The sequence below is a fragment of the Corythoichthys intestinalis genome, chromosome 12 (assembly GCF_030265065.1).
Source record: "Corythoichthys intestinalis isolate RoL2023-P3 chromosome 12, ASM3026506v1, whole genome shotgun sequence".
Lineage (NCBI taxonomy): Eukaryota > Metazoa > Chordata > Actinopteri > Syngnathiformes > Syngnathidae > Corythoichthys > Corythoichthys intestinalis.
This window is the reverse complement of record NC_080406.1, coordinates 35,247,928-35,264,346: the sequence shown is the minus strand read 5'-3', so window position 1 is coordinate 35,264,346 and position 16,419 is coordinate 35,247,928. Positions and strand designations below refer to the sequence as shown.

The 16,419-nt window shown below is 39.7% G+C and overlaps 1 protein-coding gene across 5 annotated transcripts in view; it reads left to right on the top strand.

Annotated features, from left to right (window-relative positions):
- The first annotated feature begins 27 nt into the window (after positions 1-27).
- The window catches only part of LOC130927597 (ATP-binding cassette sub-family C member 4-like), a 102,883-nt gene continuing 86,491 nt past the window's right edge, over positions 28-16,419 (top strand). For 4 of the 5 annotated variants that reach the window (XM_057853542.1, XM_057853544.1, XM_057853543.1 and 1 more), the window contains exons 1-6: positions 28-227; positions 9,434-9,544; positions 10,335-10,455; positions 12,190-12,405; positions 12,478-12,567; positions 12,643-12,806. In XM_057853542.1, coding sequence (XP_057709525.1) covers positions 154-227; positions 9,434-9,544; positions 10,335-10,455; positions 12,190-12,405; positions 12,478-12,567; positions 12,643-12,806 — 776 coding nt within the window. In that variant the 5' untranslated portion in view covers positions 28-153. The remainder of the gene's footprint in view (positions 228-9,433; positions 9,545-10,334; positions 10,456-12,189; positions 12,406-12,477; positions 12,568-12,642; positions 12,807-16,419) is intronic. The other variant, XM_057853547.1, reaches the window with a different exon arrangement.

The following is a 16,419-nucleotide window of genomic DNA, read 5'->3' as shown; positions in this document are numbered from 1 at the left end:
CTCGGATGCCAAAGCCGGTGTCTACTAGACTCCAACTGTCTTAAATGTCCTCCGTTGTAATGTTGACATAAATTCGACCACGTCTGTTGTTTTTTATTCTTTCTTGAAGTAGCCTGGCGCAGAGAAAGCACTCAGTGTTACTTTTGCACTGACATGGAAGCTCTGCGTAAAGACGTAAAGGATAATCCGTCGTCAAAGGCTAATCTTTTCTCCAAGCTTTTCTTCTGGTAAGAAAACAGCGACAGCCGTCGTTGACAAACACCTGCTTGCGTTGGCAGGTAGCTACACGAAGATTACGTACATATTTTATAAATAAATGTAAGCCAAAACTCAACTCTAGCGACATCGTGAGTAGTATAATCCATAAAATAGAAAATTAATGTCAAATTTAGTACCACATGAAATCTGGCATACTCAACTGGCGATTAATTTCATTTGATACCCCTGCGGCACTCCTCGGTTTACGCCAGTGCAACGTAAAACGAGTAAAATATAAACTTATGTAAATCAGAAGCCGTTGTGGAGTCATAATTGCAGAGATGAAAAAAATACTTGCACTGTGGAATGCATAATTCTGTCACTATGTCACATTGTAAGAATATGTTTCACCTTACAAATAAAACTCAAATTATTAGAGAAAGTGATGCTCATTTTTAAAATTAAAGTGCTATAGACCCTACTCACCAACGTCACAGAATGACGTGTCGCTGTATCCGGCCGCCATATTGTCCGTATGTGTTTATCCGCATTCTCAATGGTTTCAATTTGTCGTGCAATTTATAGTGCAATTCATGGAAGCCCCGCTGCTTTCAGAGGCTGTAAACTCATTGGATGCGTTGCATAAAAGGTGTTATGTGGAAAAGCTTCAGTCTATCCATTCGCCAGATCCATATTTGATGCCTAAATCGATATTTTTCGACCCGCTGTCTTCGCCCTCTCTGCCTGACATCTGCTACCCTGATATCTACAACTATCTTGTCCACACAAAATCAGACTATTCTCACGAAAGTTTGAAAAACTTTAAGAGCAGCACTCTAAGCAACATTACCCCGTGTGACCCTTAACTTCCAATTTTCTAAAATGGCGACAATCAATAAAAAAAAAAAGTTGACTGCGATGGTCGACGCTTCAAGGATAGGTGGATATTGGACTATTTCTTCAATAAAACACGCAACAACTGTGTCTGCCTCATTTGCAAAGAGACAGTCGCTGTTTTCAAAGAGTTCGATGTGACGTGATAATGATATTACCGAACAAGACACGCTGACATGTACGACAACATTACAGGGAAGATACCCAGCGAGAAATTATAGCAACTTGAAGCTAGTTTAATTTCACAGCAGCAGTATTTCGCAAGAGCCCGAGTGTCGAAAGAGAACGCCACAAAGACGAGATTGTTGAAATTATGAATTTAAAAAAATAATAAAGCAAATGTGACACACAGAAGGGCTTGCTAAAATTTGTTTAAATATATTGTTCTATGTAAATCAGCTAAGGTAGCCCCCCGCATTTTTACCACACCAAATCTGGCCCCCTTTGCAAAAAGTTTGGACACACCTGTTTAACTGATGATCCGTAGACGAGGCCAGCTTCTTTCACAAATATTATTCAAAATATAATGATGGTGGAAGAAATAAGCATCTTGAATTTGAAACTGTATGTTTTCGGCGATTAGCCTCGCAATGATCTTAATTGTGGTTGTCAGCCCAAAACCCTCAAAATATATATTAAATGCATCTTACCAGATATAAAATGACTACTACATAATCTGTGGTGATCGTTTGGTGCCCAGTTTTCTCGTCGAATTGCAGCAGTCCATCTCGCTCTCCTCTCCGGGTCTCTCGGAATACGGTAGAACTTCAAGTCTCTCGGTCTATCTTCTCAGTTACTGCAATCAACCACCACACACGCCTTCACCATTTTGATTATTAATGTTAACGAGCAGAAAAACACGCCATAATAGGAGGAATTTACGTAGCGGTAATGCTTAAACCCGACAGGCTGACGGACGATATGGCGCGGAGGCGTGGTTGTGACGTCATGTGAGTAGGGTCTATAGTGACACAGTGAGGTTCATGATTGGCGAGGTACTGACTACAGTGGAGCCAGATATAAAAACATGAACCCAAAATAGAATATAAACCTATGGTTCACTTTTGTCCTTAATTGAATCAATTCGTTTCTTCAAAGCTTTTAGATGCTTCAACCAATTGCACAGTGTACAACAACATGAAAGCAAGAAAAATAAAACATTTGTGTTGTCTTGAGCTCTATAAAGCTCAACTCAACACTGCCACATCATCCTGGTTGTTGCACCGTGCATAAGACTCATCTGTGCACTTAGTAGCTTTTCTGGTTAATAGACAAGTTTCCTGAGCGAAACATGGGCGCCGCCATCTTGGGAAAAATTCTGCTCTGAACTTCCGGTTTAGAAAGAACAACATGAATTGTGGTTGAAGTAAGCAGTGTGTTGACAAAGTTAAAACTGCAAAATCAAACCAGAGGGACCCACGGAATCTCCGAAAATGTATTCAGCACGACGTAGATAAGACTCCGGGACTTTCTGTGCTGTGCGTGGACTCCTGGAAGCGCCTATATACAGTGGTACCTCTACATACGAAGTTAATTCGTTCCATGACCTTGTTTGTAAGTCAAAATGGTCGTATGTTGAGCAGGATTTTCCCAGAAGAATACATTATAATTCAATTAATTCGTTCCACAGCCAAAAAAACTACACTCAATCCTTAATAAATACTGCTGTTACTATTGCAAATAGCAATTACACAGAGCAAAACAAATACATTATGAATAAAAATCAGAATAATATATAATATTGGTAATAATAATACCTTTAATAATGTAACAAATCGAGTTCTAATGTGGCAGTCGGATTTTGTGTGCTGTACCTGAACGCACTGCGGGGCTGACAGCAGAGTGAGAGAGTGCAGTTGAGAGAGTCTTCCTTTCACTTTGAGCGTCCTATTGTTGCGGGCTGTTGGCATGTTTTTTTGCACAAGTTCTGAAATAAATGATTAAAAACCTGACAAAACTGGCGATCTCTTTGGCGATAGTTGTCACCTTTACTTATAAAGACTGGCAAACGGAGGTCGGAGGAGTATTGTCAAACAGTTCACGGGCGTGCACCCCATGCTCATATTTTTCCTTTGGTAAGCCTCGTTGTTTTTCTTTTTTCACCACCTGCTTTAACATTCTTGGAACCCATGTTGATTTCTCTCACAAGAAAATCCGCCATGTGTGCGTCATGCGGGAAAACAATGAAATTGCAACTCTGTCATAAATCGTCGTATTTCGAGCATTTTGTCGGATGTAGAAACAAATGGCGAGTCAAATTTTACGTCGGATGTCGAAAAGATCCTGTGTCAAAGCGATCATACCTGTATGTCGAGGTACCACTGTATATGGTTTGAAGTGGAATGTTTTGAGCAGCTTCAAAGCACCAATGTGGCTCTACCTCGCCATCCGCCTTAAATCGAAACCAGCTGCAGAAAAGAAGTTAAGGATGTGATTTATACCTAAGGATATACCTAAAACATTGTGTGATTGTTCTTATCACTTCGTTGATCATTCGTGGACAAAATTATAAAACCCTAACAACTTGTGTTGATGTAAGGTGTAGATTGATACACCGGCCACTTGAGTGACCAAAATGAGGTGAAATTAAAAATATTATATTTGCTGAACGCAGAAGGGCTGACACAGATTTTGTTGTTACAAGGAAATACCGTATTGGGCCGAATATAAGACGGTGTTTTTTTGCATTGAAATAAGACTGAAAAAGTGGGGGTTGTTTTATATTCGGGGTCTAGACATTATACCCATTCACGACACTAGATGGCGCCAGATATCATTGAAGGGAATGCTGAACTTGACTCCCCAGGCCAAAACGAACCCCTGACACGAAGAAAAAAAATAGCGGTAGCACGAAGAAGAAAGCGGTGAGAAAGAAAAGAGAAGAAAATAATAGAAGAGATAACAGAAAATGGAGAAACGTAGCAACAATCTGGAGAAAAGTGGGTGGAAGATCGGCCAGGTTAACCAGCAGCTGAGAAGTTATGATAAACTTCAAGATGATGGTGATAAATGAGGTAGAGTCTTCAAACAATTGCAAAGCGACTGTGAAATATGGTGTCACAGAGTGTAATGTACGGAGATGGAGAGCTCAAAAGATACCCTAAAAAATGGTGCTACAAGTCAGCTGCAGGTGTTGGATGTTGTGGTCAACAAACCATTCAAAGACAATCTGCGAAAGAAATACACAGAGTGGCTCCTGTCTGGTGATCACACACTCACATCAACAGGAAAGATTCAGAAGCCTTCGGTACGTTTGCTCTGTGAGTGGATCCTCCACGCATGGGATGCAGTTTCCCCAAAGAGCATCATCCACGGGTTTAAAAAATGTTGTATATCAAATGCCCTGGACGGCAGTGAGGATGACGTGCTATGGGAAAAATCAGCAGAGCCAGAGGATGGGATGAGTAAGGACAGTGACACTGAGCACAGCAAGGCAGAGGATGTTTGTGAGTAGTAATGTTCTCTCATGACAGATCTCAGCTACTCTCAAGTTTAACCAGTTTGCATTATTTTATTGCAATGTTTTTCCTTATTCAGATTTGTTTCAAGACCACAGTTACAGTTAGACTTCACTTTGATGGTTAATGCAGTTATTGCAGTTTTGTTGTTTTATCACAATGGTTTATTTACATTTCAAAAACCAGAAGCCATTCATTTACGAATGTGATTGCACTCTAGTTTACATATTTAAATGTTCAGATATGAAGATTTGAATGAGGCAAAATAAAATGCTTTTTCTCTCAAATATGTTAGAATCATTTGTTTTAGATGTACTTTAATTATTGTCTGTATAAAAATTAATTTGGTGTTCAAAAAGTCTTTTTTCAAACTTGAGTCTTGAAAAAGAGGGGGTCGTCTTATAATCAGGGCTGTCTTATATTCGGGCCAATACGGTACTACAAGGTATGTACCTATAAGCAGAAATAGTATGTAATTCGTTTTTATTGCAGATATTGATCGCAATAAAACGTTTAGACAACATGATTCCATTTCTTGTTTTATTTAAAACAACTGATGAATAGTATGTTATTCGTTTTTATTGCAGATATTGATCGCAATAAAACGTTTCGACAACATGATTCCATTTCTTGTTTTATTTAAAACAATTGGTGCATGTGCAAAACAGGTCAATAAATCACAATTTATAAAATTATTAGAAAAATATTAACGAAGGTTGAGCATACGAGGAATGTGTTATCAGACAGCAGAGCTTAAGGGAGACTCGCTTAACTTTCACCTGATATTACAGAGACCCTCAGCAGCCTTCAGATGTTTTTTCTCCCGCTGTCCTTGGTAATTCCAGCTCTTATAGCGTATCTTAAAGTTGCTGCCGTTAAATAGCTTGTAGTTGGATCTCGGGATCGAGCTGGCGGTCCGTCGCGAGGGGAGCCACCAGTTGTCCCAGCCCCAGCCTCTCTGCTGCCCCAGATAGAACGCACGTTGTCTCGATATATGTCCATCAACGTACAGCAAGTGTTGTTGTGAGGCACATTAACTTGTCTTCCCTTGCCTTACAGCTTTTTCCACCTGTAAACAAGCAAACAAAAAACTTGTAACACTTGCATAAATGTGTTGACACAATTGTGCCATTCTACATACTGTATACTGATACAATAGTTGCAGTAAATAATATTAAAGATCATCATAATTACAATCATCATCGTAATAGCAATATCAAAGACAACAAGTTGTTTCATGCGCAAGATTTTAGCTTTAGTATGTTTTGAGCACCGGACACATGAAAATGCAGCGATAGGAAAAACATATCTTCCATAATACAGCGGCAACATTGCTACAAAAACACCCGGTCTTTGTGGTGGTGCGAGCTGTCTTCTACATCTGCCTTCATGAACATGTTGTCCTCACCTGTCGTGATGATGGCATATGGATGCAGTATTTCAATTTAAATTGCCTTTTTTAAGGGATTTGATGAGTAATGTTACTCCAGCTCCACCGTGTTTTTGGATGGAGAAATTGTAAAACGGAAGTTGCGAGCAGAAATGCGGAAGTAAAGCGGAAGCACCTCGGAAACTTGTCTATAGGGAAGACTCAATGTCACACACTTTCATTAAATATACTAGCCTGTTAAACGTCAGTATATGCAGTACATCTGTGATAAAACATATATTATTGGCGATGTAATAAGGAAACACCAATGCCCCTTGTGTGAAGCCACCGACCAAACAAAGCCTGCCTGAATGGACGTGTATGTGATCTCTTGAAGCATCACGGAAGCGATGAACCTGAGCTTCCTATGCACTTGAAACAAACTGAGCTATATTAATGATTAAATCATTTAATGTTTTTGAATGTTTAACAAAATCAATATAAAGGTAAATGTAACAATAGCATAATAGCCAAAGGTGTGTAGTAACGTGTTACATGTACTCCGTTACATTTACTTGAGTAACTTTTTGAGGAAAATGTACTTCTAAGATTTGTTTTACTTAGCTATACTTTTACTTGAGTAGATTTGTGAAGAAAAAAAAACGCTACTCTTACTCCGCTACATTTAGCTACACAAGAATTGTTACATTTTTCCTCTTTATTCTACTTATTAGATTTATTATTATTTTTTGCTAGCGGTGTTATTGCCAAGAGTAGCACTACTAATTTTACTAATAAGACGTCACAACAATAATCACATGACTCCATCACATCAAAACGCAAGCTTGCCGGTCTATGATCACGCAAGCCTGTTCTATTACTCGTCTTTAAAGCACTGTAACAAATGAATCATTTGACATGGAGCGCTGACCTCAACATGAATCGAAAGTACAGATTTTAAACTCGCTCCCAGTTTTTATTTGGCACCAATTGACCACGGAAAACCGGAGATATGATCGTTTTACTTTCATAATAATAACTATGAAGGAACTACGTTATTCACTATTCAAACAAGGAACTATTTTCTCCACTAGAGGGCAGGGCACTCATGCTCTTTGGATGAATAATGCTTCATTACTGTTTTTTTCCCTTCGCTTTAGTTTAATGATATATATTTTTTGTCTTTGGCTTATTGTGGTTATGTAATGGGTTATTGTACAGTATCATTATAACAACAGTTCATATGGATATGTTTGTGTTGAGAGAAAAAAAATACCATTGTTTGAAAAAAAAAAAAAAAAAAAATCAAACAAAAATAAGCACTTACCTGTACTCAAAATGTTACTCATTACTTGAGTATTATTTTTAGTATTATTTTAAAGTAACACTTCTCCTACTTGAGTAAAATTTTTGGCTACTCGACCCACCTCTGATAATAGCATTGTATTGTAATTCCCTTGTGAGAGCACACAAAAAGAAACAGTCACGATGTTCGTTTCACCCACTTTATTAACATTTAACAACAAAAAACGCAAAATGCAACAAGCCTCTGTCGGCCGCAATACAGAGAACAAGACCAGTCACCACTGCCACTAGACTGACTTCTGTCTTCAGTATACCCACATTGCGTCTATTCGCAAAAGGCAACACACATATGATACATATGTTATATGACCATATATAATTCTACATAACACAACAGCATCGCCCTGTAATACAGCCAAAAACAACTGCTGTAGAACGTAATACTCTACAACTGTGGTCAACTCTATCAGTCCCAAATAAGTTCCGAACACTGTGAGGCCAAACTCCAGTACCAGATCCTGTTCCGGCTCGATCCGGCAAAAATTAACACCTACAGTGGGGCAAATAAGTATTTAGTCAACCACCAATTGTGCAAGTTCTCCTACTTGAAAAGATTAGAGAGGCCTGTAATTGTCAACATGGGTTAAGCTCAACCATGAGAGACAGAATGTGGGAAAAAAAACAAAATCACATTGTTTGATTTTAAAGAATTTTTTTCCAAATTAGAGTGGAAAATAAGTAACTGGTCACTACAAATACTACTAATTACTTATTTGCCCCACTTTATATATATACTGTACAGTACAGGGGACCTAGTGAATGACCTACAGAGAGCTGGGACCACAGTAACAAAGGCTACTATCAGTAACACAATGCACCACCAGATACTCAAATCCTGCACTGCCAGACGTGTCCCCCTGCTGAAGTCAGTACATGTCCAGGCCCATCTGCAGTTCGCTAGAGAGCATTTGGATGATCCAGAAGAGGACTGGTAGAATGTGTTATGGTCAGATGAAACCAAAATAGAACTTTTTGGCAGAAACACAGGTTCTCATCTTTGGAAGAGAGAGAATACTGAATTGCATCCGAAGAACACCATACCCACTGTAAAGCATGGGGGTGAAAACATCATGCTTTGGGGCTGTTTTTCCTGCAAAGGGACCAGGACGACTGGTCTGTGTAAAGGAAAGAATGAATGGGGCCATGTATCGAGAGATTTTGAGTGAAAATCCCCTTCCATCAGCAAGGGCATTGAAGATGAGACATGGCTGGGTCTTTCAGCATGACAATGATCCCAAACACATAGCCAGGGCAACAAAGGAGTGGCTTCGTAAGAAGCATTTCAAGGTCCTGGAGTGGCCGAGCCAGTCTCCAGATCTCAACCCCATAGAAAATCTGTGGAGGGAGTTGAAAGTCCGTGTTGCCCAACGACAGCCCCAAAACATCACTGCTCTAGAGGAGATCTGCATGGAGGAATGGGCCAAAATACCAGCAACAGTGTGTGAAAAGCTTGTGAAGAGTTACAGAAAATGTTTGGCCTCCGTTATTGCCAACAAAGGGTATATAACAAAGTATTGAGATGAACTTTTGGTTTTGACCAAATACTTATTTTCCCCAATGATTTGCAAATAAATTCTTTAAAAATCAAAAAAAATGTGCTTTTCTGTTTTTTTTTTTTTTTCTTCTCACGTTCTGTCTCATGGTTGAGGTTTACCCATGTTGACAATTGTGGGAGAACTTGAACAATTAGTGGTTGACTAAATACTTCTTTGCCCCACTGTAGTTATCGATATGATCCCACCAAGAATGTATATAGTGAACGTTGGAATAATATAATGTTGTTGTACTTATATACAGAAATATTGCACTGTAATAGGCTCATATTCTGTGAGAAAAAAAACGTTTTTGAAAGATTGTCTGCAAAAGATTTTTATATGAAGTAACATTGTTACATTATTTATTTTTTCATTTACAAATAGCTTGTTTGTCACTCTAATAGTTGTATTGTCGAATAACACAGACTGATTTCGTGACCCGATATCGATAATTGTTGTATCACCATATTTAAATATAATCGTTATCGTGGGCCTTGTATTGCAAATTGTATCGTATTGCAAGGTACCCTCCCCTAATCTAACTGCTATGAAAGAAAAACTATATTATTACTGTTATTATTATTTTTGACATTGACTATATTTGCATTGTGTAGTTGGTTGAACCCCTTGTTCAAGACTGGCTACAAGAGGAGGCTGGAGGAAAATGACATGTACAAGGTTCTTCCTGAGGATGCGTCTGACAGACTGGGGGAGGAGTTACAGTGGTAAGAATTTCTCATTGTCATTGAAAAATATTTCTGTGCATTATTTGCATTCATAATTTAAAGCATGGCAGGTCGTTTTAGGAAATTATTACTTTTGTTAAGCAAACATTTTTGATACTGCTTTTGTAAATTTGTCAAGCTGTTTTTCTAATGTTCAAAGTCCCTGTTACAAAAGTCACCCCTCTCATTAAGGAAAGGTGATATTGTGTTGGCGAATGTGCCTGACATTAAGCCCACCTATATATAGAAAGTACTACTGGAGGTGCAACAGTCTGTTCTCCCACACACATCTCAGTGTTTGGCAGTGACACTGTGATTGAATGGCGTTCTCTCTTCCACGTTTGAGTAGCACATTACATTCATCACTGTACCAATTCTTGACTTCCCAGCACAGTCGCATATGACATGTAGTGTTGTCCTGTCTGGTCGTCAGCATTGGCTGTCAAGGGGTTCCAAAGAAGCAACAGCATGGTTCTGTCAGCAGCTCAAACAGCTGAGGACCCTCTCTTACCTACACCAAGTGGAAGTGTAGCCAGTGGAAAATTAATGTGAGAAAAAAATGATTCAAAGATGTAAATCGGAAATATACAGAGAGCATATTAAACCATACGCTTCATTTTGAAAAATGACAGTTCGCCCTGATCACAGCTGACTCGTTTGCCGGCAGTCAAAGAGTTTCCTTCCATTCCCTTTAAATGTGGCCTTGATGTTTGTGAATTTGCTTATCGTTAGAAAGTTGCTCCTTTGCACTGTTTATCAGCAATCACACATATTTTTGTGTTTTTCAAAGGTACTGGAACCATGAAATGAAGATAGCGATAAAAGAACAACGGCAGCCTGAACTCACCAGAGCCCTCATAAATTGTTACTGGAGATCCTACGTCCTCATCGGAATTTACATCTTCCTCCAGGTGAAGTCAAACCGGATGACTTGGTGTCCATATATATGCACCTTATATTTTGGGTAGGCCACACATAGGGGTTGTCTCGAGCCGACCACGTGATCGGAAATTGGGCAGATCGCGCCATTTTATCAAACGATCGGAATTGGGTGAAAAGGATTGGGTTTTTAATTTAGAAAATATATTTGTTGTCGTGCTTCATGTTCACACAGCCTCTCACTCTCCCTCCTTCTAAGCCAGGGGTTCCCAAACTATTCCACATCGGGATTTCTTTCCAACAAAACAGGACGACATGTGTACCAATCTGGTGTTTTACAAGTGTAATCAGTTGATTGTAGTCAGGTGCTGCTTGTTTTAGCAGAAACCTCATTGGTTTAACGGTCCGTGCTCGATTGGTAGGAACAAAAACCGGACCCACAGGGGTCCTTGAGGACCGGTTTGGGAACCACTGTTCTAAGCAGTGCAGCTTGCGTTTGGTACTTAAAGTTAACGATGGTTGACAGGTTTGTGGCCTTGATCTCCCCAGCGAAACCTCAGTAGTTCTACGATCAAAGGCACAAATGTGTCAATCATCGTTTAGCTGGTTACTCAAGGGTAGCCCAGTCTGTGGCAACTCATTGTGTAAGTGAGAGGCTGTTCTCAGTAGTGTGAGCATCAAACCGTGAGTGAATTTGAATCGACTCACTCATATGAATGATATGAATGTTATGGAGAGTGATAAAAAGTATGGCGTTCAAGGTGATGCAATAAGAATGTGGGTGCGACTACATTTTGTGCTGGTGCACCTTAAGAAAAAAGTTAGGCGCACCAGTGCAACCAATGCAAAAAGTAAGTGTGGAGCCTTGGCTATATACATCGCAATGTTAATTTTTTCCATTATAATTCAGGCCTATCCCAAACAGAGCTATTCAAATTGTTTTTTTGAAAAATGTTCTAGTTTTAATATCACAATTTGTCGTAAACCCCCACACCCAATGACCTAATTGATATATACTGTATGTATGTATATATATATATATACTGGACTGTCTCAGAAAATTAGAATACACAATATTCTAATTTTCTGAGACAGTCCTGTATATTGTTCTATGTAAAGGACGTCAGCCAAGATCGGCCCCCCACATTTTTACCACGCCAAATCTGGTCCCCTTTGCAAAAAGTTTGGACACCCCTGCTTTAAATGGTGGATTAATGTACAGGACTGTCTCAGAAAATTAGAATATTGTGTATTCTAATTTCCTGAGACAGTCCAGTATAATACATACTTTTGGGGATAAAAAGTATCAAAATAATTCAGAAATATAATGGCATTGCCAAAAGATTCAAAAATATATACGTTTACTCCGCAACACTCCCAGGAAAAGTGGAAGAGGAAGTACTGTTAAAAGTGCTGTACTGTAACAGGTTTGCAACTTTTGTTCAAATAAAAACAAAAAATATTTTTTTTTGGGGGGGGGGGTCCGATCGGTACTCAGTATCGGCAGGTTCTCAAAATCAGGTGACTCGGACTCAGACTCTAGTGCAAAAATATGTGATCAGGACATCTCTAGCCACACATGTGTACCAACCAAATGGCAATATTGTGGACTACATGACCCAAAATGTGATGTCCATGTATGTGTACGCCAGCTCTTTATGGGGTTACGTTTTTTTTAATGAATTTAACCAAAAATAGTTGCTTGCCCTGTTAAGGGTTAATGAATGGATTTTTGTTGTTTTAAGTCATCTTGTTTACTGCGTCAGGAAGTCATCAAAGTCATTCAACCACTGTTACTCGGTAAGCTCATTGAGTACTTCGAGGGTCCTGGCACAACTGCAGTCTACATGGCCTACAGCTACGCAGCTGGCCTCTGCATAGCCACTGCCTGGATGGCCTTCCTCCACCATATCTATTTCTATCAAGCCCAGAGAGCAGGCATGAAGATCCGGGTGGCCATGTGTCACATGATCTATCGGAAGGTATAGAAATTATTGAGTGTGTCTATTTTTTTTTTTTTTTGTCACTGTATATAACAGTTGTGTTTTGCAAAGGCTCTCAGTCTTAACAATACTGCGCTGACCAAAACAACGACGGGACAAATTGTCAACCTGTTGTCCAACGACATCAACAGATTTGATGAGGTCATTTTCTGAAAAGTCATTAAATATTTTGTGCGTGTCTCTTTGTGAATTGAACCCATTTTGCATTTTTCTCAGGTGACATTATATTTGCACTTTCTCTGGATCACCCCCTTCCAAGCAACAGCGGTTATACTATTGTTGATGTATTGGATCGGCCAATCGTGCCTTTCCGGAATGGCTGTCCTCTTCATCCTGTTACCAGTGCAGACGATATTTGGAAGGCTCTTTTCAACACTGAGGTAGGCAGTGATGAAATTTACCATATACAGTGGGGCAAATAAGTATTTAGTCAACCACTAATTGTGCAAGTTCTCCCACTTGAAAATATTAGCTAGGCCTGTAATTGTCAACATTTGTAAACCTCAACCATGAGAGACAGAATGTGGGAAAAAAACAGAAAATCACATTGTTTGATTTGTAAAGAATTTATATGCAAATCATGGTGGAAAATAAGTATTTGTTCAATACCAAAAGTTCATCTCAATACATTGTTATGTACCCTTTGTTGGCAATAACAGAGGCCAAATGTTTTCTCTAAATCTTCACAAGCTTTTCGCACACTGTTGCTGGTGTTTTGGCCCATTCCTCCATGCAGATCTCCTTTAGAGGAGTGATGTTTTGGGGCTGTCGTTGGGCAACATGGACTTTAAACTCCCTTCTCAGCCCGTGGCATCAAAATGATAACAAGAACAGAGGTGCAAAAATCCCAGAACCACACGGGGGGACCTTGTGAATGACCTACAGAGAGCTGGGACCAGAGGCTGGCTATGAATGCTTATCTTTCAGTGCCATTGACAGTGCTCGATGTCTAATTCATTTTGACTGGGAGAGGGGTTAGAATACAATTTAGTCAGAAAATGGAAGACATACAAGACCACTGATAATCTCCCTCGATCTGGGGCTCCATGCCAAATCTCACCCTGTGGCGTCAAAATGATAACAGGAACGTGGGGGGACTTGGTGAATGACCTACAGAAAGCTGGGACAACAGTAACAAAGGCTACTATCAGTAACACAATGCGCCGCCAGGGACTCAAATCCTGCACTGCTAGACTTGTTCCCCTGCTGAAGCCAGTACATGTCCAGGCCTGTCTGCGGTTCCCTAGAGAGCATTTGGATGATCCAGAAGAGGACTGGGATAATGTGTTATGGTCAGATGAAACCAAAATAAAACTTTTTGGTACAAACACAGGTTCTCGTGTTTGGAGGAGAAAGAATACAGAATTACATCCGAAGAACCGTATACCCACTGTGAAGCATGGGGGTGAAAACATCATGCTTTGGGGCTGTTTTTCCTGCAAAGGGACCAGGACAACTGATCTGTGTAAAGAAAAGAATGAATGGGGCCATGTATCGAGAGATTTTGAGTGAAAATCCCCTTCCATCGGCGAGGGCATTGAAGATGAGACGTGACTGGGTCTTTCAGCATGACAGTGATCCCAAACACACAGCCAGGGCAACAAAGGAGTGGCTTCGTAAGAAGCATTTCCAGGTCCTGGAGTGGCCTAGGCAGTCTCCAGGTCTCAACCCCATAGAAAATCTGTGGAGGGAGTTGAAAGTCCGTGTTGCCCAACATCAGCCTCAAAAGATCACTGCTCTAGAGGAGATCTGCATGGAGGAATGGGCCAAAATACCAGCAACAGTGTGTGAAAAGTAGGGTTGGGAATCTCTGGCATGAAGCCGATTCGATATGTATCTAGATACACAGATTACGATTCGATTAAAAAAACGATATTGTTTAGGCAGAGCGATTCGATACGATTCGATACAGTTTAGGAACGATACAGGTTCGATACAGTGTGAAAACGATACGATAGTAAATATTTGTTGTTTTTTCACATTATTTTAAACATAAAAGACCGAATTTTCACAAGCAAAAGTAAACAACAATATTCCATACCAATGTATGTTTATTTTTGAGACATGAACAAATAAAGACTCGCTGAATGGCCATCATTTTGTCGATAATAAAATAAAACTCCAGAGACAGACAAAAATAAAGTGCAAAAATTCAATCTCTGTTTCTTTATATTTTGAACACAAGAGGTAGTAATTTGACTGCAACTTTTCAATGTAAACATCTTACATCTCAAACACAAGAGGCAGGTAATTTAAGTGCAACCCTTAAATGTAAACATCTTACATTTCAAACACAAGAGACACGTAATTTAAGTGCAACCTTTCAAAATGAACATCTTACAAACTAAAAATTATATGCAGCAGCTCTAGAAAAAACAATTTAACCTGCTCGTATTATCATAATAAATAATAATTCAAGCATACTACTATTATGCCATTTACCACTGGTATAATTGGGGAAAAAAACATGGCATTTTAGTCAGACTGGTCAACAATAACCTTAACAATACAATAACAAACTATAACCTTAACCACAGCAAAGTGCTTCAACATTTCATTCCTCGTCACTGTCCACATCTTTTTTGACGGGCAGATTTTTTTTTGAGAAAGATCAACTGATCCACATGTTCATGTTTCAGTAAATTGCGTTTTGTGGAAACAATATCTCCAGCAGTGCCGAAAACCCTTTCAGATGCCACACTGGTGGCAGGTATACAGAGATATCGTTTGGCCAGAGATGATAGCAACGGCAGGTCGTGCTGCCCTTTGCACCACTGCAGTGGTTTTTTTTTTCAGCGTTAAAGACTCACGATCTCTGTACCGCTTCACTTCATCACTAGCTCTGTCCCATGCAGATCTATCTGCTGTCCTCACTTGAAAGTCTTCTTCAAACAGTTGGTCCAGAGCTGACATTTTCTTCTTTTTGCAAGGAGGCTCATCATCTGAATGAATAACAATAATGGTATATTACTGGCTTTGTATGCCATGACTCAGTGTTGCTTTTTTTTCATCTGAATTTACCATTTTCTGCAAAAATATTTTTTCTAATGTTAAGAATTTGTGTCCACTTTTGTGCACATATGTAGAAAACACACACAAACCTTTGAGTACATCTTCGGTGGTGATGTCTGTCTCTTCATGGGCAGGCTCACTCTGACATGGATCTGTCTGCACTGCATCACTCTCAGCTGGAATTCCTGTTGACTAGAAGTAAAGAATAAAAGTACAGTTTACACAATTCAACAGCCAGTGACAGTAATAACAGTCAAAATAAATCAAGTAACAACAACAAAGCACAGCAGACTGACAAACTGACAGAATGTGTTGTAATATGTATTTGAGTAAATGACAGTGTATTACCTTATTATGCAAGGCTGTAGCTTCTGCCAAGATGGTCATGAATATCCTCTCAGAATCGTGGTCACTCAGGAAGGGCAGAGATTTGAACCGAGGGTCCAGAGCCGCTGCATTGTTGAAGAGATCATTGAGGACAACATAACGTTTCTCCAGGTCATTCCTGAATGCCTGCTTCATCTCTCTGATGACCACAGAGTCTTTTTCTGATGCTTCAAAGTTCTTTTTAAGCTTTGCTTTGACTGGGGAAATCATTGAAAGTGTGGGCCGGTGGTCTTCAGACATGGTTGTGGTCACAAGTTTGACCGGTGCCATCAGCTTGACGATGTCTTCAGCATCACAAAAGTCTTCGTCCGTTAGAGTGGTCACCTCTCCTCTTTTTCTGAGATCCCTGGATAGGAGGGCAGCAGAAATGGCAGAGTGTTGTTCCAAAAAGCGTTCCAGTATGTCGTATGAGCTGTTCCATCGAGTTGACACATCTTGGATCAGCTTGTGGGAGACCAATGCCAGCTGTTTCTGTTTTTCTTGTAGAATTTCTGCTGCCCTAACACTGTGGTGAAAAAACCCAACTACTTTTCTCACTCTGGCCAGCAACAGAGCAACAGTGTCCACTTTGAATGCTTTCTGTGTGGCAAGATT